Consider the following 27,067-nt stretch of genomic DNA (forward strand, 5'->3'; position numbering starts at 1 on the left):
AGGTTCCAAGTTCCCACCCTGGCAACTCCAAGGCAGGGCTGGGAGACTCCTGCCTGTAACCTTGGAGAAGCCACTGCTAGTCTGTGTAGACAATACGGAGCTAGAGGGACCAATGGTCTGACTAGGTATGAGGCAACTTCGCATGTTCCTAACTTTGTTATGCATAACTAATCATTATAGATATCTGGATCCTGACCTTCTCTTAAACAGCAAATACTGTATTTTATCCTAACACACACATATGAAGGTAGGTTAGGCCGAGAGATAATGTCTGGCTTAAAAGCAACCAGGATGATCAGAGATTTGAACCTAAGTCTGTCTCCTTGTATCTATTGTACTGCATTGCACTGATTAGTAATAGCATAGTAAGTAATATTTGCTAGTAATATTGTCATATACTCAGTGTGCACTTTCAATATAATCTTCTTCACATTATATGATTCACATCTTCCAAATCAAAAGTATTGTGACACATTCCAAACATGCCCAAGCAATTGTATTTCAAGATAGTCAAGAGAAATCTTTTTATTTTTCTACATAAGATATGATGGTAATCAAGACTATACTTTAAACACAACATTGTGACTACTTTGTGAAGAGAACCTTTGTGGGGAGGCAGGGCAGTCTTACTTAAACAAAAAGATAGCACTATGCCAATCACTGAAATGTACATACCTGAAATTTAAGAAATGCATAATTGCTGAACTTAGAAAAAGAAGTTTTGCCCTTTGACTCTGAAACCTACACTGAAATGAATAAGTCCCATATATTTCAGTGAAAACATTTTCTAAAGAAGTATACTTAGGATCACAGCCTTCATGGAATTCATTTAGTATTGCACTGTTTGACTGAAGGTGTTTTCCCATTTCAATTTAAATACCTGCCCACTACTTTGAAACCTGGAACACAGTCGCTCAGTACTACATCCCCATTAGGGTGGCTATTGTGAATGTGTCTTAAAAGACAAAACCTTATATTCTACATACTAATTAAGGCTGCAGTCCTAAACCTACATACCTGGATATGTGTCCAATTAAAATCAATGGAATTTTCTTTGGAGTAAACATGGTTAGGGTCAGGCTGTAGCTGTTTCACTAGAAAAAGCAGCTTGCCCCTTACTTTGTATAAGGTCATGTTGTACAAATAATCTATGGATATTTTGTGCAATAAACAATATATTGCTCTAAGGGCAACTTCACATTTCAGAATGGAAAACAGACATTTCTGTTCCAAATACTGCAATATACATTACTGAAAATACTGTATGGGGAGAAGGGGGGGAAAGCTAAGTATCCTGGCTTGATATTTAGTTATGCCCCAACACTGCAAATGCTTTGAACAAGTGGGGAATGCTCTATAAGCTTATAAAAATAATGAATGCAAAAAAAGATTTTGTTTTCTTTTCTCCTAAACAATTTGGAATACTGCCAAAACAATCTGAACACAGCAGACCTGAGACTGAAGTGGTACAATAATGCCAGTAGTATCTGCTGTGTATACATTAAGAGGTGGATCCTACACAATAATAAAATCAAGGACAATCAAACCCATCCCTCCAGATTTTTGTTTCAAATAAAGCACATTTTCCAGTTTGGCAACATAAAAATATTGATAATTCCTGCTATTTGCCTCTAGAGCTTGGGGCTGACAGTCAGCAGCTGAATTCTGAAGCCATGGTCAAGCTAATTGGCAAACCCCTCCTAGGTCTTATGGAAACCTGGGGAAGGTTGCCTTGAGTTGTTAAAGAAACACAGATTCTGACCCGATGCAATGTTAGATAATGTTTGGCAAGATGGCTTTAGAGGAGGCGAGGGCAATCTTGCAGCTTGAAACATCTGGTGAGAATTGTTCATTTTTGGAGGTGATGGGGCAGAAACAGCAACAGCTTGAATGTCTTCGTCCTTGTCTTCTAGCAATAATTGTTTGATTTCCTCTTCTAGTGTCAGACCAACCTTTCTTTGTTGTTTGAACTTTGGAGACAGTTCCTTTTCCCTTGCCGCAGTCTCTTTGAACAGTAATTTGCAACAGACTGAACCTCTTTTCTCTATTTCAGATTCTTCATTACTACCACTAACGGCAGCCCACTGATTATTGCAGTTATTCGCCTCCCAGTCTTCTTTCCCAACCAAGTTGTCCTGACAAACTGGATCCCAGAGATGAACAGAACTGGCACTGGCTGCTTGAGGGAATGGTGCCTTACAGGAAGAAATAAAGCCAATGCCATCACTTTGGTTTCCTTCTTTCCTTGTTGCCTGTCTTCCCACCGGCTCCACTAGTGTTCTGATGAGGAGACCTTCCTCATTCAGCTGAAACTTCTGCATTGCCCTCTCTCTTCGCACCTTATAAAAATCAGCCAGCTGCCGTAACTCTTCAGGTAGATCCATGCAAGAGATCTGATTTAAACAAACAAAACACAAGTAACAGTTAGAGCTCTAGATGGAGCTATATATAAAGGACGCAATACTCTAGGGATGACAATCCCTCCTACACAGCTTACATTTGTTTCTAATAGGAAGTGTTCTTCATGTAAGCCCCAGTGAATGAAAGAGGTTGTGTATTCTGTGCTTGGTGAATTACTCCCAGAATGCTAACCTGCCCTATACACTGAAGTAGAGAATCAGTAGAAGACAATCTGGATCCCGTTTTTGTGTTTGTGCACAAATAAGTATATACAGATTAGCAAGCTTGGCAGGCTTGATATTTTAGCAATAGCTAGAAACATTTCTCAAATTTTCTCAAAGCTGGAGGTTTTGCAAGTAATAGTTACTATAGTATGATGCTCACCTCTTCCATCTCCAAAACTAACAGAGCAACATTGACAGCAACATTAATGTTGCTGATTAATATCAGCTGAAATCTTGAAAGCCAGGAATATGATTTTTTTTAAAGTCCTGAAGTAATATATTTATAAGTATTTATATTATACACACAGTTACATATTTTTCACAACTGTAGTCAGGATCAGCTCCAGGTTTCAACAGTTACATATTTTTAACAACTGTAGTCAGGATCAGCTCCAGGTTTCAAAGGGCTTTTGGCAACGCATTCTCCATCGACTCCCTCCAGCCTCTCAACAGAACAGCTCTACAAAGGCTGTGGGTAAAGAGATAGTCTCGGGGATCAGCAGGAGGCCTGTGGCATGTTCCCAGTGATTTAATTATTTATTGAAAAAAGTTTATATCCTGCCCCTCAAGTACAATACTGCTTGGGATGGCTCACAACAGTAAAACAATAAGCACAGTATAAAATTTAACAGAACAGAACAAACATCACATAGTACAGAATGCCGACTCCAGCCCTGACTATGGATTCTAAAAGATTATGAAGGAAATCCTGTATTGATTTCAAACAGATTCAACATAATTAACATGTCCTTGATTCAAAAGAACATGCTTTCTGGTTGAACCAAGTCTACCGTGTGAATCCATCAAACATTATTCAAGCAGTGCACACCAGGAAGACCCACTGTTGTCTCCAAAACTGAACACTTAACAATAGGAAGTAGAAAACAAAAACACCTCATCAGTGGCATAGCCACCACTGGACGAGGAAGGGGACAAGCATCCCTGGGTCGCTGGCTGCCAAGACACCTGTTGTCCCATGGGCATCCCTTCCATGGCCCCAACCAGTGAACAAAGCATTAGCCAGTTGAGAGACAGGTGGGGGCCCCTCACCTTTTCCCAGTTAGTCAGCCAGTGCTTTGTCTGCCAGTTGGCTGCTTCCTTTCTCTCCCTCCAAGCAGGAAGAGGATAGAAGTATCCTGCCTGGGTGGGACAAAGTGCTGGCTGGGATAGGGCAAGGGGCTAGTGCCCTAGTGTCGGCTATGCCCCCTGCATCTGCGTGCTTCTGATGCCAGCAAGGGGCGTGGCAGGTGCAGGCATTATGGTGGGGGAGCAGGTTAGGATTAGGTAACCCTAACCTGTTCTGGAGTTGCTGGCAGCTTCCAAGGGTGTGGCTATAATTGAGCAGATGGGTTCAAAGAACCTGGGGCCCCCACCTCCTGAGGGCCCCCCAGCTCCACCCCTCCCTATTTTCTTGATTATCTCCCTCACTCCGAGGCGTCACTGGGGAGAGGGGTGAACATGGGCCCCATCTCCCCTAGCTATGCTTCTGGCAGCTTCCCTATGCCCTTGCACCCAATCACTGGTATCTTCAACAGAATTATTCATCTTATGTATGGAGAAACTGAATTATACATCCATATGATGTTTGAACTTGGCTGTTGGTAATTCTGAATAAGAGAAGATTGGCAGCAATATAGAGTTAGGCAACTCCACTGATTGGAAATGCTAAAAAGGCTGTACTTACCTCTGTGCTCCCCAGAGGGTCTGCAGAACCTTCTCGAAATGCATTTAGGTATCTATCCACCAAAGTTGTTAAATCAGACATAATTTCATCCAGTAGCAGCAAGCGGAGAGGAAGGAGATATGCCGTCTCCAGAGCTAACACATTCAGCAATGCAGGTGGAAGAGGTCTCACAAACCATATCTCAGGGTCTTTCTGCAAGACCCAAATGTAAAATGACAAATAGAGCAGGAAAAAAGTTAGTCTTTTTTTTTTTTTTAAGTGGAAATGCAGTTGCTGGTGTAGCAATGTGGGTAAGCGCCAAGTATCACAGGCATTACTGGTTGAATCTTGCCTCTGCCATAAACTCACCAGGTGACCTTGGGCAAGCCACCAGCACTCAGCTGCATTAGGATAATATTACCCTAACTTACAGGATTTATATGGCTATATTGCCTTTTTATTGAGGTTTATAATTTTGCCTGATGTGTTTTGATTATATGGTCTATTGAGTTACTGTAATTTAGTCCACTTTCGATTTCCATGTGGCAATTTGTATTACACTATATTTGTTACCAGCCTCTGTTGAGATGCTTATCTTGCATGTTTTGTCTTACAGTGATATTCTGTTAAATACTACATTTGCTACTGAAGACAACTCAATTAGAGTTGAAACATGTCTGGCAACAGCATATCCATGAACAGATGCTGGCAAAACTATGACATATTATCCCTCGTCTAAAACAAGACATTGGGAAGATTGACTTGACTTCTCCCATCTTATTGATGAGCTTTTAGACTATTGGACTTTTAAATTTGATATGGAGACCATCTTAATCAGGGGTGTAGCTAGGAGAGAGGGGGCCTGTGTTTGCTCCTCTCCCCTGTGGTCCCTGAGAGTGAGGGAGATAATGAAGAAAATCGGGAGGGGTGGAGCTGGGGGGCCCTCAGTAGCTAGGAGGCCCAGGTTGTTTGAACCCATCCACTCAATTACAACTACATCCCTGTGCTCACCCCACTCCAGATTGCCTGTGCCCCCACTCCATGCTTGCCAGCCCTCCACCAGACCTGAACAACCCTTCCCTTCCCAGACCCAGTTGGCCTAAGCCAGGGTTTCTCAAACACGAGTCCCCAAACGGTGCCAGACTACAACTCCTATCATCCACAGCCACAATGGCCAGGGGGCTGTTCTCAAACTTGGGTCTGCCCCAACCCATTTTGGCTGGGGATGGTGGGAGTTGTAGTCCAACAGGGGGTGGCCCATGGGGTACAGCGGGCCCCCAATGAATTGCTCTGAGCCCTGAATCTCATCAGCCACCTCCTGCCGAGAGGGCAGCCGTGGGGGCTCCTGCACAGAACTTGGGAGAGAGCCTCGGATACTCACCCACCTCTCTGCTGTTGCTTCCAACACCCTTCATCACGGGTGTTGGGATTATAATATTAGAGACTTTTTAAAACATACATAATTATTGGGGATGGGCATGATTGAGTTTTATGATCCAAAGGGAGACTGTGGACCTGGGTAGCCCCAGATCTTTTAAGCACTTAGCTAGGGGTGCTTTTACCCCTGGACTTCCGGGCCAAAGTCCAGGGCCTCCACACCCTCTGCGCCCAGCCTCTTTAGTCTGTCCCGGGTGGTGTGGTCACCATGCTGCTGGCCTGCACTGAGCCAGGTATCCAAGCGTGACTGTGACCCACGCCAGGTGCCAAGTATGACCTCTGCTTTTGAGACAAAGCAGGGAAGAAATATGTGGGATTATGGGAATGTGTCAAGTTGCGTGTTGAAATGTTTTGCTCAGGCATATTTGCAGAAATATACCTGTTTTATATTCTTACGTTCTTGTGAGTGCAGTTGCTGTTTGTAGGGATGTGCACGGAATCGGGCGGAGGGATCAGACTTTAAGGGCGGGGGAGGTTGCACTTATCCCTCCCTCCGCTTTCCCCCCACCAGGGCTCAATTTTTTTCCCTTTTTGGGGACGGGGCAGCAAGGAGATATACTGCCACACCAAAGGACTTTTAAAAAACTGATCACTGGCGGGGTTGGGAGAAGTGGAGGGAGGGATAAGTGCACCCTCCCTCGCAGGCGCAGAGCCAGACCACCAGCAGCCCGTGTGTGGCCGCAGCAGCAGCCCCACTAACCCCGCCCCCCATGTCTGACGCCGCCCACGTCCGGCGTGGTCTGGCTCCCGAACGGAGCCTTGAGGCTCCGTTTGGGAGTTGGAGTTCAACTCCCGAAGGGGCTGCACGGCCCCTCCGGGAGCTAAACTAAAGCTGGTGCTGCATTTGCAGCCCAGACAGGAGCGGCTCTTCCCTGCAGGGAAGAGCCACTCCTGGCTGTGCTGCGAATGCAGCGCCAGCCTTAGTTTAGCTCCCGGAGGAGCCGCATGGCCCCTGCTCGGGAGCTAAACCAGCACCCCCACATCTGACATCAGACATGCGGCGGGGAGGTGTTTGTCAGGGCTGCGAGGCTCGCCCCCTGATTGGGCGCGGCCCAGGTTCTTTGAACCCGTTGGCCCAATGGTGGCTCTGCTCCTGATCTTAATGACTACGTTGTGTGTATGTAAGCATAGTTTTATTGATTGAGTTTTGCAACTCCTTGCTTAATTGAATAGTGTTCCCTAAGGGGTATTGTGTGTATGTGTGTATGGATTCTCTTTTATTAAATCCATATAGCGTTTTGTTTTCACGTGTATTGCTATATATCACATATCAGATGGTATATAAATACAAGTAAATAATTAAAACAAGCATTGTAAACACACTGCAGAAAAATCCATTGTAGCATTAAAATACTGTACTTTACAAGCAGATTTGCATGTGCATCTTTCTCAGAAGCAAGTCCCACTGAATTTAATAAGACTTACTGTCAGATAAGAACACACAGGATTGCAGCCCTTGAGGCTAGAAAGATGGAAAGTTATTTATGTACTCAGCTATCAACTTTCACTGTTTGCTGCTCCCACTTCACCACCTTTCACCCTTTCCCTGTTTTTTCACTGTCCCTCTCAGCCTTTCATCTTCTTTAGATTCCTGCATTATTTTATTTTTTTAAGACTTTCATGTCCCTCCCAGGAATAAAATCTAGTTACCACTTTTCCCCTTGGCAGTCTTCCCTTTTTGAATTCCAGGCCCTTTTGGACTATCTCACAGGGTTGTTTAGCATAAAAGCAGGGGGGGAGATGTGGGAAAGACATGTATACCACCTTGAGTTCTATGGAGGAAACTTGGGGGGTCATAACATAACAGCAAAAAGATTTTCAGACGTTTGCACCATAAAATCACAAGAAGCTGCACTGAGCCTGTATGAAAATGTAGATTATGGCACTCATAGAGTCATTTACAAGCAAAGTATGTTTTTGTTCTAGACTATACCTGACATTTACAGGGGTAGGGAGGGAGTGAAGAGAGGAATAAATCAGAATAAATCTAGTCCAGCATCCTGCTTCACACAGTGGCCTACCAGATGCCTCTGGGAAGCCCATAGGCAAGAGATATGTGCATGCCCTCTCTCCTGCTGCTGCTCCCCTGCATCTGGTATTTCAATGCATCTTGCTTCTGAGGCCAAAGGTGGCCTATACCCCACAGACTAGTAGCCACTGATAGACCTGTACTTCATTAATTTATAAACCCTCTTAAAGTCATCGAGGTTGTTGGCTGTCACCACATCTTGTAGCAGAGAATTCCATAGGTTGATTTATGTTGAGTGAAAAAGTATTTCCTTTTGTTGATCCGAAATTTCTCAAAAATCAGTTTCATGGGATGACCCCTCGTTCTATTGTTATGACAGAGGGAGAAAAATTTCTCTCTATCAGATTTCTCCACACCATGCATAATTTTATAAATCTCTATTGTGTCTCCCCTCAGTTGTCTTTTTTCTAAACTAAAAGGCCTCAAGTGTTGTAGCTTTAGATCATAAGAAAGGTGCTCCAGGCCCCTGATCATCTTGGTTGCCCTCTTCTGCATCTTTTCCAGTTATGCAATGTCCTCCTTAAGATATGGTGACCAGAACTGTATTCAGTACTCCAAATGTGGTGGCACCAAAGTTTTGTATAAGGGCATTATAATATTTGCAGTTTTATTTCCAATCCCATTCCTAATGATTCCAAACATGGAATTAGCCTCTTTCACAGCTGCTGCACATAGAGTCGACACTTTCAACAAGCTGTCCACCATGATCCCAAGATCCCTCTTCTTGTCAGTCACTGACAGCTCAGATCCCATCAGCCTATATGTGAAGTTGGGGTTTTTTGCCCCAATATGCATCACTTTACACTGGCTAACCACATTTGCCATTTTGTTGCCCACTCCCCCAGAAAGATCCTCTTTCTATTCTTCTATTTTCACTCATACCTTGGTAAATATATAGACCACCTATAGCCCTATAGGACTCCTACAGCCTAAGAGGCAAGATGCCTCTAAATACCAGTTGTAGACGAGCAACAGCAAGAGAGAGGGCATGCCCTCCCCTCTTGCCTGTGGGCTTCTCAGAGGCATCTGGTGGGCCACTGTGTGAAACAGAATGTTTGACTAAATAGGGCTTAGGCCTGATCAAGCAGGGCTGGATCTTAAATTATTAAAATTCTGGGCTGCATTTAACTTTGATAGTATCTATTTATTATACATTACATGATGTGAAGTGTGCCTATTTGTTATTTGCCCTAACAAATAACAGGTTAGTTCCAAATAAAAAAGGGAATTGTTTGTATTCAAAGATTCCTTTCCTCCAGAGGAAGACAAACTATAAGTACAACCCAATTAATATAAAGCCTGTAAGGAGTCATGTCCAGATCCTATTTTGCTTAAGAAAGGGCAGTACCACTTGACCTCCTTACCTCAACTGCATGCTGCCTTCGTTCCAAAAAATAAACACTTTTATAAGGCATCCTGAGGTGCTGTATTAAGCACTCTTGTAAAGTCCTGATGCGGTGTGGAAGGAAGCCACCCGTTTCCATTGAGAAGTGCAAAACATCTGCAACCTATAGATGGAAAGCAAAGGATTGTTAAGGCATAGCCACAATTTGCTGGTCATAAGCATGCTAACAACAAAACTACTGCTCTAATCGGAAGACCTACAGGAGCTGAAGCAGCAAGGTAGATGTTTGGAGCACAGTGAAGACAGACTTGACTCAAATCCAACAGATTACGAATATGATTCCAATATAGAGCCTATTTAAAGACCTATGTTCTGGCAATATGTATGGCAAAAAAGTGATTCTTTTCTGCCCATATTGCATCCGCTAGCTCACATCCAGCAGAGCTGTTCAGAGTTGTAAGGGGGCTAGTACATAACCCTCCTCCCTTGAATCTGAATTTGGAAACATCAATTACCCGCTGTGATATTTTTAATGAGTTATTTGTGGACAAAATCTCTTGTATTCAGACAGATTCAGATCCTACAATTACTGGAATCAGAGTTGTCCAGCAACTCCTCATATGTGGTTAGGCTGGATCATTTCCAGTTTGCAACTTGTGAGGATGTGGACAAGCTGTTTGGAATGGTGCGGCCTACCACCTGTTCTCTTGACCCTTGCCCGACACGGCTTATACTATCTGGCAGGGGTTGCTGTAGAAGGCCTGATAGAAGTTATAAATGCTTCTATGAGGGAGGGTAGGTTGCCTCCCTGTCTTAAGGCGGTAATCATTAGACCTTTTCTGAAGAAGTCTGCATTGGATTCCTCAGAGTTAAGCAACTACAGGGCTGTCTCCAATCTTCCATGGCTGGGCAAAGTAATTGAGAGGGTGGTGGCCTCCCAGCTCCATATAGTCTTGGAGGGAAGTGATTATCTAGACCCGTTTCAAACTGGCTTTTGGGTGGGCTGAGGGGTGGAGACTGCCTTGGTCAGCCTGATGGATGATCTCCAATTGGGAATTGACAGAGGGAGTGTGACTCTGTTGGTCCTTTTGGATCTTTTGGTGACTTTCCATAGTATCAACCATAGTATTCTTCTGGAACGTCCGAGAGTATTGGAGATGAGAGGCACTGCTTTGCAGTGGTTCTGCTGCTATCTTTCGGGCAGATTCCAGATGGTATCCTTTGGAGACTGTTTCTCTTCAAAATATGAGTTTGTATGGTGTCCCCCAGGGCTCCATATTTTCTCCAATGCTTTTTAAAACTACATGAAACCGCTGGGAGATTTGGTGCAGGGTGTTATCAGTATGCTGACAGCACCCAAATCTATCTCTTCATGTCAACATCATCAGGAGGAGGCATAAACTCCCTAAAAGGCCAGCCTGGAGGCTTTACATACATGGCTTTTGGTTTGAATCTCCTTCGGGATGGAGAGTATGAGTCCACCTATCAGCTGCCTTTATTTTGAAGTCCTTTCAGGCTATCAGGGACCAGAACAGACTGGACTCTGTTTCCCCCCGAATCAAGACTGCACATTCTGTCTTAGCCCGATTTATGTCTGGCTTGAAATAATCCTCTATTTCCAGCGGCTTTTGAAGAAAGACTGTTATGCCCCACCGCTTTCCCTTGATGTGTGTCGTGGCATTTTTCAAAACTCAATGAAGGGGAGTTTGACAGCTGTTGGGTATGGTCTGTTCTGAGTATTTGCAATTGCAAGCACTGGGTGGGGAATTAGCAGATTGGTGAAATCCCGTGGAGGGAGTCCAGGGGAGGGGGAGGAAGAAATTCCTGAGTTAAATACAAGCACGAACTGCAAAATGTGGGTTTTAACATAGGCTTTAGATATGCAGAATTGAGACTAAAGGCTGCTGTAACCTGAGCCCTCCCCACCGCCCACTTTTTTGATCTGACTCGCCTGCATTTTTCTCCATGACAGAGAATGCAATGATTTCTACTTTAAACTTCCCTGCCTCTGGGCTGTGGGGTGGGGAACATGAGGTGATGAAGGCATTCACTCACAAAGGTAAGTTCATTCTAAAAATCAGCAAAGATTTGGGTCAGATTGGGCAGGCTTGGGTTAAGCGTTCTGCTGTTTGATTCCTTGGCAACCCGTCATATTGGCCTTCTGCAAGGCTGTCAAACCTTGCCTACAGCGCTCATGTCTTGAGATGAATGACCTCAGAACAGTGGTACATGTGCAGGTAAACTCCAGACTTGACTAGTGCAATGTGTTCTATGTGGGCCTGCCTTTGTACATAGCCTGGAAACTGCAGTTGGTACAGAATGCAGCAACCAGGTTGGTCTCTGGGTCATCTCTGAGATAATATATTACTCCCATACTAAAAGTGCTATATTGGCTTCCAATAAGTTTCTGGGCAAAATACAAAGTGCTGGTTATAACCTATAAAGCCCTAAATTAGGCTCTGGGTATTTAAGAGAATGTCTTCTTCACCATGAGCTGAATTGCCCATTGAGATCATCTGGAGAAGTTTGTCTGCAGTTGCCACCAGCTTGTCAATTGACCACATAGGGACGGGCCTTCTCTGTTGCTACCCTGAGACTCTGGAATGTGCTCCCTGCTGAAATAAAAGCCTCCCTATTTCTGACAACTTTTAAAAGTACCTAAAGACTTATCTCTCCACCCAAACTTTTTAAATTTGACTGTAATTTTAATTTGTTTTAAGGTTTTTATTTTATGTTTTTTAAACTTGTTTTATGTTGTAAACTGCCCAAATTTGATACAAATTTATACACATGTGATAAATAAATAATAATCCATATTGGATAAGACTTAACTAATCTTTATTTTAAATTATGTGTATATTTTAATTAATCTGGTACTTGGATTTTTGCAGACTCTGGAATGTTCTTTTAACTAATCAGTGATATGTAATGGTAGGAGGCGGCATATGGGCAACAGACTGGGTTTTATGAACATTTTATGAAGGAGTAGCAGGTAGCTGCAATGTAGGCAGAGTCTGCAATGCCAACACTGCCTGCTTCTTTACACAGCTATGAGGAATAAACATTTATGGGGCTTTGAAAACTGATGCAGTTTCTCACAATACTGATTTCCTGATATGAATCAGATACTGTGAAAAGTATCATCCATATGAATGATACTTTTAGTATCATCCATTTTCATCCATATCAAAATTTTCATACCATACCATATCATACCATACCAAACGTATCATCCATGTTCATCCATATGGAATTAAGGACAAACATCCCTGAAGGTAAAAATATTTATTTCTCAAAGTTCAGCTTTTATATAAAAAAATCTAATTGTAGACCAAACCACCCAGCAAATTACCTGTGTATCAAATACATTGGAGAGCATAATTCCATACTGGTGAGAGAGACAATCAGAAAGCCACCGGCAGTCATGGATAACCTAAAGAATGAGAGGAAGCTAATAAAATGTAGGATACATGTATGATAATTTTTCTTCTTGCTGTGTTTAATATATTCCACATTTTCACTGCATGTGATATCCCTTGTCTTGCTGAAAAATACATACTTTCAAGATGCTCTGGTCTTCCAGTACCATTTGGAGGCCATTCTTGAACACTCGAGCTCCCAGAAGGAAAACATCAAATAAGAAAACCTGGCTCCTTGTTGCTACCTATAGTAAATAGGAGAGAAGGCTCTTAGAGAGTGCCTTCTTTTGCATGATCCCCACCGCACGTTAAGGTCATCTGGGGAGGTCCATATCCAGTTACTACCAGTTCGTTTGGTGGCGACTCAGAGGCGGGTCTTCTCTGTAGCTGCTCCTGGGCTGTGGAATGCACTCCCAGCAGAAATTCATAATCTTAATTCTCTACTGACCTTCAAGAGAACCCTTAAAACCCATCTGTTTGGCCTGGCCTTTCAGGGTTTTTAATTAGTTTTAATTGTTTTAATGTTAACCTGGTTTTCAGGGTTTTAATTGTTTTGATAGTTTAATTGTTTTTTAAGATGTTTTTAAATTGGTGTTTATATTTGTATTTCTGTTTTAATTGTTTTTAATGATTTCTGTTTTTTAATTGTAAACCGCCCTGAGCCAGCTCGGAAGGGCAGTATAAAAATCAAATCAAATCAAATCAAAATCAATAATTAAATAAGCAAGCAAGTCAAAGACCAACATTAATCAGGTCTGTTATTTTATCCAAATATTATCTATATTATTAATTCTCCAAGAAGGGCCATGCGTGGGGACGTGGTAGAAAGGAGGCAATTGGCTGACAGAGTTTGCAAGCAGAAGCACCTAATTGGGCAGTGGGGATTCCATATGCAGATAGGGAGAAGGAACCTGTGACAGCAGAAGCACCATGGTGATTGGCCAGTGGGGATTCCCTATGCAGATAAGGAGGAGGAACCTGTGATGGTTAAGGTCAGTTGGAATGTAACTGGGGAGACTATTAAGGGGGGAGAGCGCGCGCTGCGGGGGATGGGAAGGATTTGAGGAAGGACTAGGCCTCACTTAGAGCAACTGCTGGGAGGGTGGGCCTTTCTTAATAAGGGAAAAAGCCCAGGAAATTCAAAACAGAAGAACCAATTCAGAGGCCTGGGCAGAAACTACACATAGCCACCTACTGAAGAGAAAGCTTTGTTCTGTTTGTTAGTTTTGTACCAGGAGTACCCTGAGGAAGCAGCTGGCTGAGAACTGCTGAGGAAATGGGAAGGCCACAGCCTGTGAGTAATAAGTTGGAGACCAATTTAGTTAGACATGTGAGGGGAGTTATTTTCCTTTATTGTATTGCTTGAAATCTGAGTTGCCTGGTTAATGAAAAAACTCTCTCTTATAATCTACTTTATGAAAAGACAATTATTCTTATTGCATACAAGGGTTTATTATTAGGTTAAAAGAAAACAATTATTTTAACCGAATAATAAACCCTTGTTAGTGAAGTGTGCTACTCTTCAATTTGGGTCTGCATTAGACACATGCCTTTTGAGGCCTAGGACTGCTCAGCCCTTCCAGGGAAGGTTTTGTCACTTTAACCTCCTGCAGGAATCTTATGTGGAAAGAGTAGTTTGTCTCACATTAAAATAAAGTGGATACTGGCAGCCTACTGTGAATCTCTTGCAGTCAAGGATTCACTCCAGTGAACTTCCCCCTCCTCCTCTGGCTCTGGTATGATATTCCAATTCAAAATATATTAAATTAGCTGGGCCAGGCACAGACAATCTGCACCTCTAGTTCGCTGCTGCTGTCTCCCCCCAGCCCTGCCTCTGTTTTTTTGCCCACCCCCGCCGCCTTCTTCACCCCCGCTGCCTTCTCTCTCCCCACCCCGTCTTCTTCTCCGCCTGCCGGCCATCGTCTTCTCTCCTTTCCTCCCTCCCTCCCTCCCCACCCACCTGCACCACCACCTTATTCCCACCCGCAGCCTTCTTTGGCTTGCTGACCACCCATCTCTGGCCCGCAGCCGGCCACCATCACTGTTTTCTCCCCATGTCCCTGTCGCTATCTGGGCAGCTGCTCATGAACTCTTGTGAGAGCTGCCATGCATGGAATTATCGACGGTTATGCATAAAAGAAATATATAGATAGGAATCTCATGGAAATCAGCAAGATTTACTGTTAAAGTTAGGATTAGATTGCAAATTTTCTCTAATTGCAAACAATTAGGAAGTGTGCAATAAGGAATCAACTTGATCACAATAATTACATAACAGATTTTCAGACAAAGGGCAACACTTGTAAGGCATGTTCTGAAGTGGGGAAGAGGTTTACATGCTGTACTTTCTCTTGAACAAATATAAGTGTTGCTGCTGGAACTAGGGAATAAAAATTGACTGAGCTACACACATAACCAATACCTGGCCATGTAAATAACTAGCCCTAACCACTAGGGCAACCTGGCCTACAGCTAGTGGCTGCAACTAATGGCTAGGGCCTACAACCACAGAACCAACTCTCCTATCCCCACCAGGAAACAAAGTAACTTTAAAGCTTGTAAATTGTCCCAACATAATCTATTAGATCTCAATCCTTATGTTAAAGGATAAGACAGCAATACAAAAGTGTAGAGGGGTGGGGGAGAAAGAGTGGAGAACTACAGAATAGTGAAAAACAAAATATTTTAAATATTTGTTGATTACAAGGAAAATTATTGCCTAATATACCTGGAATCAAAGTTTTTGACTTAAGAGTTCCAAACTGCAAGGTAAGTGTTAATAAAATAAATAAAATTGTAATCATTTATTTATTTTATTTAACACATTTTTATACCACCCCATATGCAAGTCCCAGAACAGCACACAATCTAAAAACACAACAATTAAAATAGTAACACAATTAGAACAGTTTAAAATAGAGATTAAAAACTCTAAAACCTAAAGCTTTACAACTATAAACCAAAATCCTGACTATACAGGTATGTTTTCAGGTCCTTCTTAAAAAATTCAGAGATGAGGAAACCCTAATTTCTAGGAAGCGCATTCCAGAGTCCAGGGGCAACCCTAGAAAAGGCCCGGTTTAGAGTCACCAACGACTGAGCTGGTGGCAACCGCAACTGGGCCTCCCCAGATTATCTTAACAGGCGGCAGGGTTCATTAAGAAGATGACGTTCTCTCAATTACTTTGGCTTCTTACCTGCAGCCAAGAGAGCTTTCCATGACGACACAGGCTGACACCTTCTGCTGCTATACTACAAACATTTTGCTTTTTGATATGCAACATCTAATGAGAACAGGGGAAGAAAAGAAATTACTAGGAGCAGGTGTAGTAGAAAACAGGCTATATAACATGGAACCTTGCCTTTGTCAAGCATGATGCTTAAAACAAGCATGGTCCAAATGTAGTGGGATATGATAGATGGCCAACTAAGTGTAAGGAATCAATTGGGGCTTCAGTCCCTTGGGTATTAATGTTTATACATACAGTGATATAAACACATATGGCATTTTACAGCATGAGCAAAAATGGGAGGTCCCTCAACTTACAATTCAACATTTTATGCTGGGCTCTGCCCCTCAGACACTCCTGAATCGGCTGGAAAGTTGACAGCTTCCCCTTCCTCCTCGCTGTCGGAGCTCAAGGGCGTGACAGATGACTCCTGACAACCACAAAGCCCTGTGGTTTTCTTTGGTAGAATACAGGAGTAGTTTACCATTGCCATCTCCTGCACAGTATGAGATGATGCCTTTCAGCATCTTTCTTTATCGCTACTGCCTGATATAGGTGTTTCCCATAGTTTGGAAAACATACCAGTGGAGATTTGAACCGGCAATCTCTGGCTTGCTGGTCAAGTCATTTCCCCGCTGTGCCATTAGGTGGCTTAGGCAATGACTATTAAATCTGTTTTGTCTATAGGGTAGATATAAAAACAGGTTGCATACCTGTAACGTATGATCTGGAAGGGATCCGTTGTATTCATAACACTGGGTTCTGCGCCTGCGCAGTGACCTCACGGACCGATTAGCTAGCTCCTCGCTCCGCCCCTAACTGCCCTGCACGCGTTCGTGCTCTTCTCCACTTTGGCAGTTGGGGCGTGTCTCTTTCAGTTTCTGGAGGACCGGCAGTTGCCTTATCTTCACATTCTAGCTTCAACCTTGTCCTGCCCATTATCCACGGGGAGGTTCGGGCGGGTCTTATGAATACAACGGATCCCTTCCAGATCATACGTTACAGGTATGCAACCTGTTTATCTGGATAGTGATCCGTTGCATTCATAACACTGGGTGAGTAGCCAGCTTCCGTCACGGCAGTGGGCATCATCTATGGCAGGACCCGCTTCAGTACACTCTGCCCAAACTCTCCTTCCTTTGACTGGCAGAGGTCTATTGCGTAGTGCCGTATAAAGGGCTGCCCCGACATCCAAGTCGCGGTCCTGCAGATGTCCTTTAGCGGCACACCGGCCAAGTCTGCAGCCGAAGAAGCGTAGGCCCGCATAGCGTGTGCCGTGATAGTCCCTGGTGGCACCCGATCCTGACTAGTATAGGCCAGTCTAATGGCCTGCACAATCCATTGTGCCAGTTGCTGACGGGAGACAGGCTTCCCTCTAGATGTTCCCGTGTATAACACAAACAGCTTTTTCGTACTTCGTAGATGTTTCGTGGCATCCAGATAATATAGCAGCGCCCTGCGCACATCCAGAGCATGCATCTCTTTTTCCAGGCTGGTTTTTGGATCCTGGAAGAATGTTGGCAGAACGATGTCCGCATTGATGTGGAAATCAGATGTTATTTTGGGACGGAAACGTGGATCTAGACGGAGAGAGACTTTATGCGGATAAATCTGCATATATGGTTGGTCCATCCTAAGGGCAGCCAGCCCACTCACTCTCCATGCTGTCGTGATTGCTATTAAGAAAGCAGTCTTTAAGGTCAGTAATTGCAAAGTAGTTGCAGACATAGGTTCAAATGGAGAATGAGTCATTGCCCGCAACACTAATGTCAAGTCCCACTGTTGCTGCGGGCGTCGTACCGGTGGGTACAAATTGTTTAATCCCCTGAGGAATTTCTTGCATTTTGGATGGGGGGAAACTGTGGTTTCGCCCCATCCTTTATGTTCCGATGAGACTGCCGACAAGTGCACCTTCAAGGAAGTATTAGCCAGCCCTGTCATCTTTAGTGTAGTCATATAAAGGAGTACCTGAGTCACCGTGGCTCTCCTCAGGAAGAAGCCATGCTCTTTGGCGTATTGCCTAAACCATCTCCACTTACTCATATAGTTGCGGCGCATTGATCTCTTTCTATTATTTAGTAGGATCCTATTCAATAACCTATGCGCCACGCCGTGAGTCGCAGTGTGTCCACTTGTGGGTGCTGTATTGCCCCAGAGCTCTGTGACAACAAATCGGAGCGCCTTGGGAACCTGTGGTACACTCTTTTGGACATTCTCAGCAGCGTGATTACGCGTCACCTACTAAGCACGTTTAAACATGCGGCCAAGACGGAGTCACGGGCAGTGACAACAGCCATAACCTTACGGCGCCATGCATGGCTACGATCGACTAATTTACAAGACATGCGCGATAAGGTAGAACACTTACCTTTTGATGGCAAAGGCCTCTTTGCAGAAACAACTGATTCTACTATGCAATCGTTGAAGCAGTCAAAGTTCACTGCCAAGACTTTCATGACTACAGTGAGTGGCGGGCAATCGTCAAAGTTGCGCACTTATGGGCGCCAGCAAGGCCATTCCAGATTCAGACAGGAGAGAAGGGATGTTCTGAGGCACACACCAATTCCAGATGTTTTGACTCAGCACACATAGCGCCCGTGAAACTGTGCCTCCCTGCTTGTTCAGATAAGCCATCGCCGTGGTGTTGTCCAGCCGAACCTGCACTACTTTCCCGTGTAGTAGTGTATGAAAAGCTTTCAGCGCCAAATACACAGCCAGGAGCTCCAGGTAGTTTGTGTCTTCTTGCCTGCTGCTCCGACCACTGTCCCTGTATCTGATGGTGTAGACAGTGCGCCCCCCAACCCTGCAGGGAGGCGTCCGTCGTGATACTGCATGCCGGTGTATGAGGTCGATAAGACACGCCCGACAGTAAATTGCTTGAAATTGTCCACCACTTCAGAGACTTCAACACTGCCCGAGGCAGTGAAACCCACTTTTGTTGGCTGTCTCGATTTGGGTGAAAGTTTTTAAAAAACCAAGTCTGCAGGGTTCGCATATGCAGACGCGTGTTGTACACCATCACATTGCATGACACCATAAGACCCAGCAGCCTTTGAACCGACACTGCCCTCTGTCTGGGATGTTGCTGAAACATCTGCACCAGTTCTTTGATCTGAGTATACCTGGACTGTGGTAGGTAAGCCTTCTTGTCCTGCATGTCCAGTATCGCCCCGATGTAATCGACCTGTCTCTGTGGGTCTAGCCTGGACTTCTTTAAATTCACCATGATTCCTAAGTCTTTCAGAAGTGCGAGTACATACTGGACTTGCGAAAGTAACTCTTCTCTTTCGTTGCTGACGATTAACCAATCGTCCAAGTACGGATATATCACTATCCCATTGGTTCTTAAGTAAGCGACCACAGCTGCCATGACTCTGGTGAATACTCGTGGCGCTGTGGATAGGCCGAACGGCAAAACCTGATATTGGTACGCTGTATCTCCTACGGTGAACCGCAAGTACTTGCGATGTCCTTCGCGAATACCTATATGAAAATAGGCATCCTTCAGGTCCAGGGTGACGGCCCATTCTTCCTGCACCAGTAGGTGCAAGATACTCTGCAGTGTTATCATTCTGAACTTCCTTGTATCCACATATAAGTTCAGTTATCTCAAGTCCATTATTGCTCTTACTCCCCCATCTTTCTTGGGGATTTGGAAATATCGGGAATAGAATCCCTGCATTCTGTCCACCCACCTCACCGGTACAATCGCCTGCTTTTCCAACAACACTTGTATTTCCTCTATTAGGACCTGGGTTGGTCTGGTGTAGGTTATCCCTTGGAAAGGTGGCAAAGCTTTGAACTCTATTGCATAACCACACGTTATGATCTTCAATACCCATTGGTCTGATGTTATATTGTGCCACGCTTGAGCGTGACTGGCCAGTTTGATGGTAGCACTGACCTGCACAAGGCCGTTGTTGTGGGCCTTGGGTGTTTGAGCTTGTAGTGTAATTGGCTGCAGATGAGGTGGATGGAGCATCCCATCAAAGAGACTGCTTTTGTTGGTCCTTGCCTTGTTTCTGTCCCCTTTGGTTTCGTTGCATATAGGATTTATTTCTCTGATAAGGCTTATATTGTCGCTTGTAGTCCCTTCTCTCCTGTCTGAATCTGGAACGGCCTTGCTGGCGCCCATAAGTGCGCAACTTTGACGATTGCCCGCCACTCACTGTAGTCATGAAAGTCTTGGCAGTGAACTTTGACTGCTTCAACGATTGCATAGTAGAATCAGTTGTTTCTGCAAAGAGGCCTTTGCCATCAAAAGGTAAGTGTTCTACCTTATCGCGCATGTCTTGTTGTAAATTAGTCGATCGTAGCCATGCATGGCGCCGTAAAGTTATGGCTGTTGTCACTGCCCGTGACTCCGTCTCGGCCGCATGTTTAAACGTGCTTAATAGGTGACGCGTAATCACCGTTGCCTTCTCATATGTTTTCTTACAGTTCTCTTGAAACTCCTCTGGAGACATCGCTGTTGAGTCCTGGAACAGCGTGTCCCAAATGTGATGACCATATCTTGTCAAGCAAGCCGAGTAATTCGCAATCTTGATTGCCAAGCTCGATGTGGCATAGACCTTTCGGCCCAGGACATCTAGTTTCCTGCCTTCTTTATCACCAGGCGTCGAATGTCGAGCTACCCCCCTCATAGAGGCACATTCTATCACTAATGAATTTGGCTCTGGGTGTTTCATAAGGTAGTCATTGTCAGTCTCTTGCACTCTATATAGGTTCTCAAGTTTACGTGAGGTCGCTGTTGATGTTTGCAGGACCTCCCATGCAGTCTTTGCTGCTTTAGTTATTGCCGGTATCATGGGCAAAGAGACAGGGTGAGACACTTTAGCACGAGCCATCATATTATAGTCAGGATCTTTTAGGTCCAGCTCAGGTTGTTTCAATTCAAGGCCCAAAGCTTCCGCCATCTCCCGTATCTGAATATGGTACGCCTTTAGCTCCTCTGAGGGCGAAACCGAAGTGTGCGGGGCTACGCCAGATGGTAGTTCGGGCTCCAGTGGTTCCTCCGGTATTGATGGGTCGTCCTCTTCAGAATCCGATGTTTCTGACGAGTCTGCATCCCCAGAATCCGGCACTCCCAAAGGACTTACCGGTACCATTGGTTGCTGTTTTGCTGCAGGGGCAGCTACTCTTACTGGAGCGCTGACAGCTAAAGTCCCAGTGGTAGGCACTAACGCAGGGCAGGCAGATGCAGCACCCAATTGTTGTTGCGCTTTCCAAATCTTATAATCAGCATAGTCCGCCGGATAAACCACTGGGGGAGCGTGAGTGAACCCGCAGGAGTTATTAACTTGCGGTGCTACCCGCTGGTCAGTCAACGACGATGGCGGGCGAACAAACATCGGAGATGGTCTGGTGGTTGCAGCCCTATCCACCATTATAGGTCTTGGAGTCTGCATCGGGCTAGTGGCTGCCGAGACACGTTGTACTGGTCGGAACACTGTCGACAGATGTAGAGGCACTCGCTGTGGTGAGGCTGAAGGGGTTCTCGGTACCGGCAGCATTGAGCATGGAGTATTCGATACCGATAGAACCCTGGCTCCCCGCTCCTGGAAGCCATGAAACGTAGACTCTGTTGGAGTTGTATCTGTTGATTCCAAAAGGGCCAACAAGTCTCGTCTTGCCCCCAATCCCGCAGCCATCTCTCTCTCTGCCGCATCTTCCCCAAAGTCCAGGTAATCCTCAGTCCTGTATTCCTGCCTTGGAGTCGCGGCCGGCGATACCAGCGGGGTTTGTGCCGGAGTGAGCTCCATCGCACACCGTCGATGCTGATCTTGTGTTTCAGATATCGATGCATCCCTCGACCTCAAAGTCTGCCCCGTACTGGTCCTCGATACCGAGTTCAATACCGAGCCTGGTAGTCCAGTTAGAGTGGATGACACTGCCATAGACATCGATGTGCCCTGTGATGGGGAATTTGAAGCAGATACCAAGTCTCTTGTCGATGTCGCAAACATTGGCGCGTTTAGCTGTTGTGGTGTGACTGTCGGCATCGATACCGATAGCGGCGCCATAGGTGTTGGTAGACTCTGATCGCTCCTTGACACAGAGTCCCACGGCGTCGAAGCAGTCGATTCCGCAGAGTCCCAATCTTCGCAATCCGATCGGCGTGGCGGCGGAGTTGGAGTGCGGCTATGAACTCGAGTCTTCTTCGTCCGCTTCCGAGGAGGTGAAGGCTCCCGTTCCTCCTCTGTTGATGATTTTTGTTTGTGCCGCTTATGTCGATGACGTTTCTTTTTGGTGTCAGCTGGTTGTTTGAACTCCGTAATCACAGTGGCTTTAGACTACCTGCTGGCAGGGTCCACTGACGGAGCGCTTGCCCTCGACAGCGTGGGTGTGCCCGGCCTCGACATCGTGGCCGACATCGAGGTGGTTCCTGACATCAAGGTCGACGGCCTTGGAGTCGGTGGGCGGAGAGCATCATCATAGAGCGCCGCTCTGAGCCGCAGCGCCCGATTTTTCAATGTTTGTTTTGAAATTGACGAGCAAATCTTACAACCCGCTGGGTTGTGCTGCTCCCCCGGACACAATAAACAGGACTCGTGTGAATCCGTTCAAGGCAACTTTGCCTTGCACTGTGAGCAGCGTTTGAAAGTTGTCTTGGGTCGGTCTTTAGCCGACATGGGCTCAGCCATCGCAGAAATGATCGTTTTTTTGCTTTAGAATCCGATTCGTAATCCCGATTTCAAGTCCAAATACAATCTAATTTTCGTTTTAGCCTATTCGTCATCCTAGTCCAGTCCTTAGTCCTTTTTCCGTTAATCAATTCACTAACTAGCCGAGGAGCTAACTGTCCAAGGTGTTGACGCAATGGCGGTCAAACAGAAACTGAAAGAGACACGCCCCAACTGCCAAAGTGGAGAAGAGCACGAACACGTGCAGGGCAGTTAGGGGCGGAGCGAGGAGCTAGCTAATCGGTCTGTGAAGTCACTGCGCAGGCGCAGAACCCAGTGTTATGAATGCAACTGATCACTATCCAGATCCTACATTTCAATATAACATATAACAAAGGGGCCACACGTGTAAAGAACAAACCAAAACCAGCAAACAAACCGTGTGCAAACAGCAAATATATATAAATATACAAATTCAAAAATAAAATAATTATATTTTTAAATGTGTGTCTTGGATTCCTTAAATAATTCTATAAACTCTTTAAATAAACACTAGAAAATGTCCAAAATTGCCCAGAACACAGAATAATGAAGATGGTAAAAATACCAATCTTGCAAAATCAGTATGAAGGACTGAATGCACACGGTTTGTTTGCTGGTTTACATTTCAATATAGGCTAGAAAACAATGGCTGCAATCTTGCATATCGTTACTTTTATTTAAGTCCCACAGATTTCAGTGCACCTAGGATAGCAGTCAATTATTTTCAGGAAGTGTGGACTAATAATGTAGGATCTTGTATCCATTGCAATAAAACAAAGTAATGAAGAAAAAAACAAACAATCTCAAGTAAAAGAAAGTTATACTTACTGCTGAACCAAATTTTTTCTGGAATTGATCAATGACAACATACTGTATGTCTTCTTCTTTGTCTCTATCTGGAAGGGAGTGGAAAGCCCATACCTAAAAACATTTTCTCTTCACCTATAACCTCCCTAAAGTGTGATTTTGAAAGTGTACTCTGCTGCCTGCTTTTCAAAGAAAGATGTTTCTTAAGAACACGTATATACTGTTTTTCATCAAAAACATTCTCAGGAGCTTACACAGAATAAGATGGTTCCCCACCCAAAAGGGGATTACAGTAAAAAGCAATACAAGCTAGACATCAGTAGTAGGTGTTAGGGATGTGCCCAGACCGGTCCGGAGGCCATTCTAATGGACTGGACACTTCTCCACCTTGGTATTATTTGAACTGACAACCTATCATTGTATGCTTAAAGAAGAAAACCCACCAACATCTGGAAAGACTCGATTTTGACTTCTGGTACACACAGAGCCCTGTGGATTTCTTTGGTAGAATACAGGAGGGGTTTCATGTTTACCAGGCAATTTATTATATGGTTTAATTTAAAATTGAATCATTAGAGGCTGTCCCACACAACCATTTTAAAGAATCTGCAAGATGTCTTTCCCCCTCAAGCTATTGTCAACAGCCTCCCCACAAGCATTTAGAATGATCACCATATCCACACTACTCTAAATTTTAAAAAATGCTAAGGCAGGTTATTCTTTTGATCTAGGGAGATGTCTGACAGCTTATCACATCTCTCTGCTGCTCAGTTATTAAATTATGTTGCTCACTAAAACAATACACCTGCATTATATTCTTCTCTTTGTAAAAAAATGTTTTAAAGTTATGGGTACTGTACACCCACAGTATCCAACTGTAGTCCCAACAACTGTTGGCTGCTACTTTGCCCTTTATACCTAACCCACTGCCTTGAAAACAAGTGATGCTATTTTAAATGGTATTGGAAGAAGAACTGAAAAGGAGTTAGGACTGTTAACAACACTCACAAGATTTACTACTCCTAGCACTACCAAAAACATCATAATGGTACGGCATGCTATAAAAAAGTGTTCTTCAGCAGTTCTGCTAACTTTGCACAGGTGCACATTAAAATATGGACACACTTTAGGAAATCCTGTATGCCCTTCAGTACCTTACACGCACACAGACGCCTCACAAATGGATTGTCCACTAATTCAGATATTATCTGCAGTGTATGTCAGGGAGTGGAGACAGCAGGATTGAATGTGCCCAAACCTTCACATATTCTGTATAATGTATGGGAAAATCCCCATTCATCCAACTGTAGGTTAACTATTGTGTGGAGAGCCCTCCATGTGCAGAACTGTACATGTGAAGGCTAGGTGAGTGCAATACCAGTTCCACCCTCCAACACATTCAGATTAATATCCAAACAAAACTGCAGTAATTTAACACCAAAACTCAAGAACAAAATAAAACTAAAACAAATTCTAGCTCTACTTTATGCCCTAATATTTAAAACGACTTATAGATTCAATATTGAGTTTAACCTTTTGGTAGTTACCTGAAAAGGTATACTTGATGTTTTCCAAGCTGAGCTGCTTCCTGTCTTGGGAAACAGAATTAGGACTCTGAATGATCTGCATCAGTGGTTCTTCTCTATCCATTGCAGATATATTGGTAATTGGAACTTTCCTGAATAAGACATACATTATTATTGGTACTGTGATCAAGAGCTGTACAATTATAGAAGGGATACTGGTTACATTTTTGCTAACTCTAACATAAAACAATTTGGTATCCTGTTCTACATGTAGCATGACCTTCTAGTCAAATATTCACACTTTGCCTAGCAACAGACCTAGCAGTTCTTAAAAGCTTTGTTTACTGGTTAATGATTCAGAACTCCAAAACCAATGGAAAAATCAGTGGCAATAGGAAGGAAGAATGTACAGGCAATGAACATTAAAAAAAAAAAAAGAACTTGAGATATATCAGTTAAGTAATTGTTCAGAAAGCCCAGATTGAAGGAACAAAGGTTAGTACTGAGAGATGCTGAGAGAGTCCTCTCAAGGGGAAAAACACAAAGTAAAATCAGGGGGACTTGTGAAAACTTAAAATATAAACACACTTATTATAGTACAAGCTTTTGTAGATGACAGTCCACTTCATTAGATGCATGAAATGTTATCCTCAGTTGGCATGATGCTGATGTCACAAAATGCAAGAGAACCAACATTTTATTTTACCAGTGAGAAAGCCAGCATGTTTTGGGGTTTCACAAAATTAATTAGGCAAAATAGCAAGTGACACTATGCTCAGGAAAAGAGTTTACAAAGCTAATCAGCAGTCTGATTTACCCATAAGATTAATCAGCATGGACAGATGCTTGAAATCAAGGCCAGTCCATTAGCTATCGATATCCATGCTGAGGTCCCCTTATCTGGATTGGCTCAAGAATTAATGGGTTTGCCGCAAATTGTAACCAGCCCTACACAGGTCATTTGCTTGAATTCCTGTTTTGTACTGGGCAAAAAGTACAGTAGGTCATCTGTGGGTAGTGGATTTGTATATATTTACTTTGTCATGGACAGATCACTGCCTAAGGTTTAGGCATGCAGGGGTGTAACAACAATCTGAAGAGGTGAGGCACCTATTTGAATGGTTTGCTCTTAAAGGAAGATGGATCCGATTGGTTTTCTGACAGCTCTGAGGGAGTTTTCTACTGTTATTGTTGATGGTCCTGTCAATTCCCCTTGTTGGCTCTCTGGAATCAGGGGATTACTCAAAATAGTTGATATGATCACTCCTAGATACCATATTCTGCTTAGTAGAATCCATTATGTTCCCTGGTTTTCTGAGGAGCAGAAGGCAATGAAATGGCTGAGATGACAGATAAAGAAATGCTGGAGGAAAACTTGTGATAATCTTGCCCAAACATGGGCTGCAGCACTTTTTAAGACTTACTCCTCTGGCAACAAAGTCTTACTTTTCTGCCTGTAGAGTTATTATTAAATCTGTACAGAGTCAAGCAAAATAATTTTTATGAGCACTAAGAGGTCTGCTACAATTTGGACCTTAGGGTGAATTGGAGGAATCTTCTTTAGTCCTTAGTGTTCAGTTCACAACACACTACATGAATAAAACAAAACTGCTTGCATTAATTCCAACTTGGATTCCAGATATGAAGTGAATGCTTAATGCATAGTTCCAACATTTAATGTTCATAAGGATATGTTTTCAGTTTGTGAAGATGTTAACTGAATTCTTAGTGGGATGAGGCTTACTGCAGGGATGCTCAATCTATGCCCTTCTTGACATGGAAAATATGAATCCTCCAAGACCGGATCTGGGCTGAGAGTGGGTGAGAGTGATTGATGCCTTAGTGCGGATGGGTCTTGGCTTTGAAACGGGGCTGTAGTATGTCTCTCACCATCTCACTAAACAACCTTCATTAGATCCCTCAGAACTGAAGAATCAGTCGAACTAAAATATTCTGTATCTAGGTAAGCTACTCAGGTGCATGGTGGCTACCCAGTTCCAATTTTTTCTGGAGGAAAGATAGATTTCAATATAGATTCCAGCCTGATTTCAGGACTGGATTTGCTTTGGTCAGGATTGTGGGCTGCAGCAGTCAATGGACAAACAGAATGCAACCCTGCTAATTCTCCTGGAGCCCTCCAAAGCTTTTCATTCCATTAACCACTGTATCCTCCTAGAACATCTTGCTGAAATAGAGCTGGAGCTGAAGCAGCGGTTGTTTATGAAGGCCTTTGGGACAAGCTGATTGACAGTAGAAGGTTCCTAGATGTCTTTAATGTGATGTTTTTAGTTTTGATGCTACTATTTTGTTTAAAACCATTCA

At 43.9% G+C, this 27,067-nt stretch overlaps 1 protein-coding gene across 9 annotated transcripts in view; it reads right to left on the reverse strand.

Annotated features, from left to right (window-relative positions):
* Window positions 1-494: 494 nt before the first annotated feature.
* Window positions 495-27,067, reverse strand: part of EXD1 (exonuclease 3'-5' domain containing 1) — a 57,303-nt gene continuing 30,730 nt past the window's right edge. For all 9 annotated transcript variants that reach the window (XM_053285813.1, XM_053285812.1, XM_053285809.1 and 6 more), the window contains 8 exons: window positions 24,767-24,897; window positions 23,241-23,308; window positions 15,715-15,801; window positions 12,658-12,762; window positions 12,451-12,531; window positions 9,118-9,261; window positions 4,309-4,500; window positions 495-2,393 (listed from right to left, as the gene is read on the reverse strand). In XM_053285813.1, the coding sequence (XP_053141788.1) occupies window positions 1,701-2,393; window positions 4,309-4,500; window positions 9,118-9,261; window positions 12,451-12,531; window positions 12,658-12,762; window positions 15,715-15,801; window positions 23,241-23,308; window positions 24,767-24,897 (1,501 nt within the window). In that variant the 3' untranslated portion in view covers window positions 495-1,700. The remainder of the gene's footprint in view (window positions 2,394-4,308; window positions 4,501-9,117; window positions 9,262-12,450; window positions 12,532-12,657; window positions 12,763-15,714; window positions 15,802-23,240; window positions 23,309-24,766; window positions 24,898-27,067) is intronic.

Source organism: Hemicordylus capensis, chromosome 1 (genome assembly GCF_027244095.1).
Source record: "Hemicordylus capensis ecotype Gifberg chromosome 1, rHemCap1.1.pri, whole genome shotgun sequence".
Taxonomy (NCBI): Eukaryota; Metazoa; Chordata; class Lepidosauria; order Squamata; family Cordylidae; genus Hemicordylus; species Hemicordylus capensis.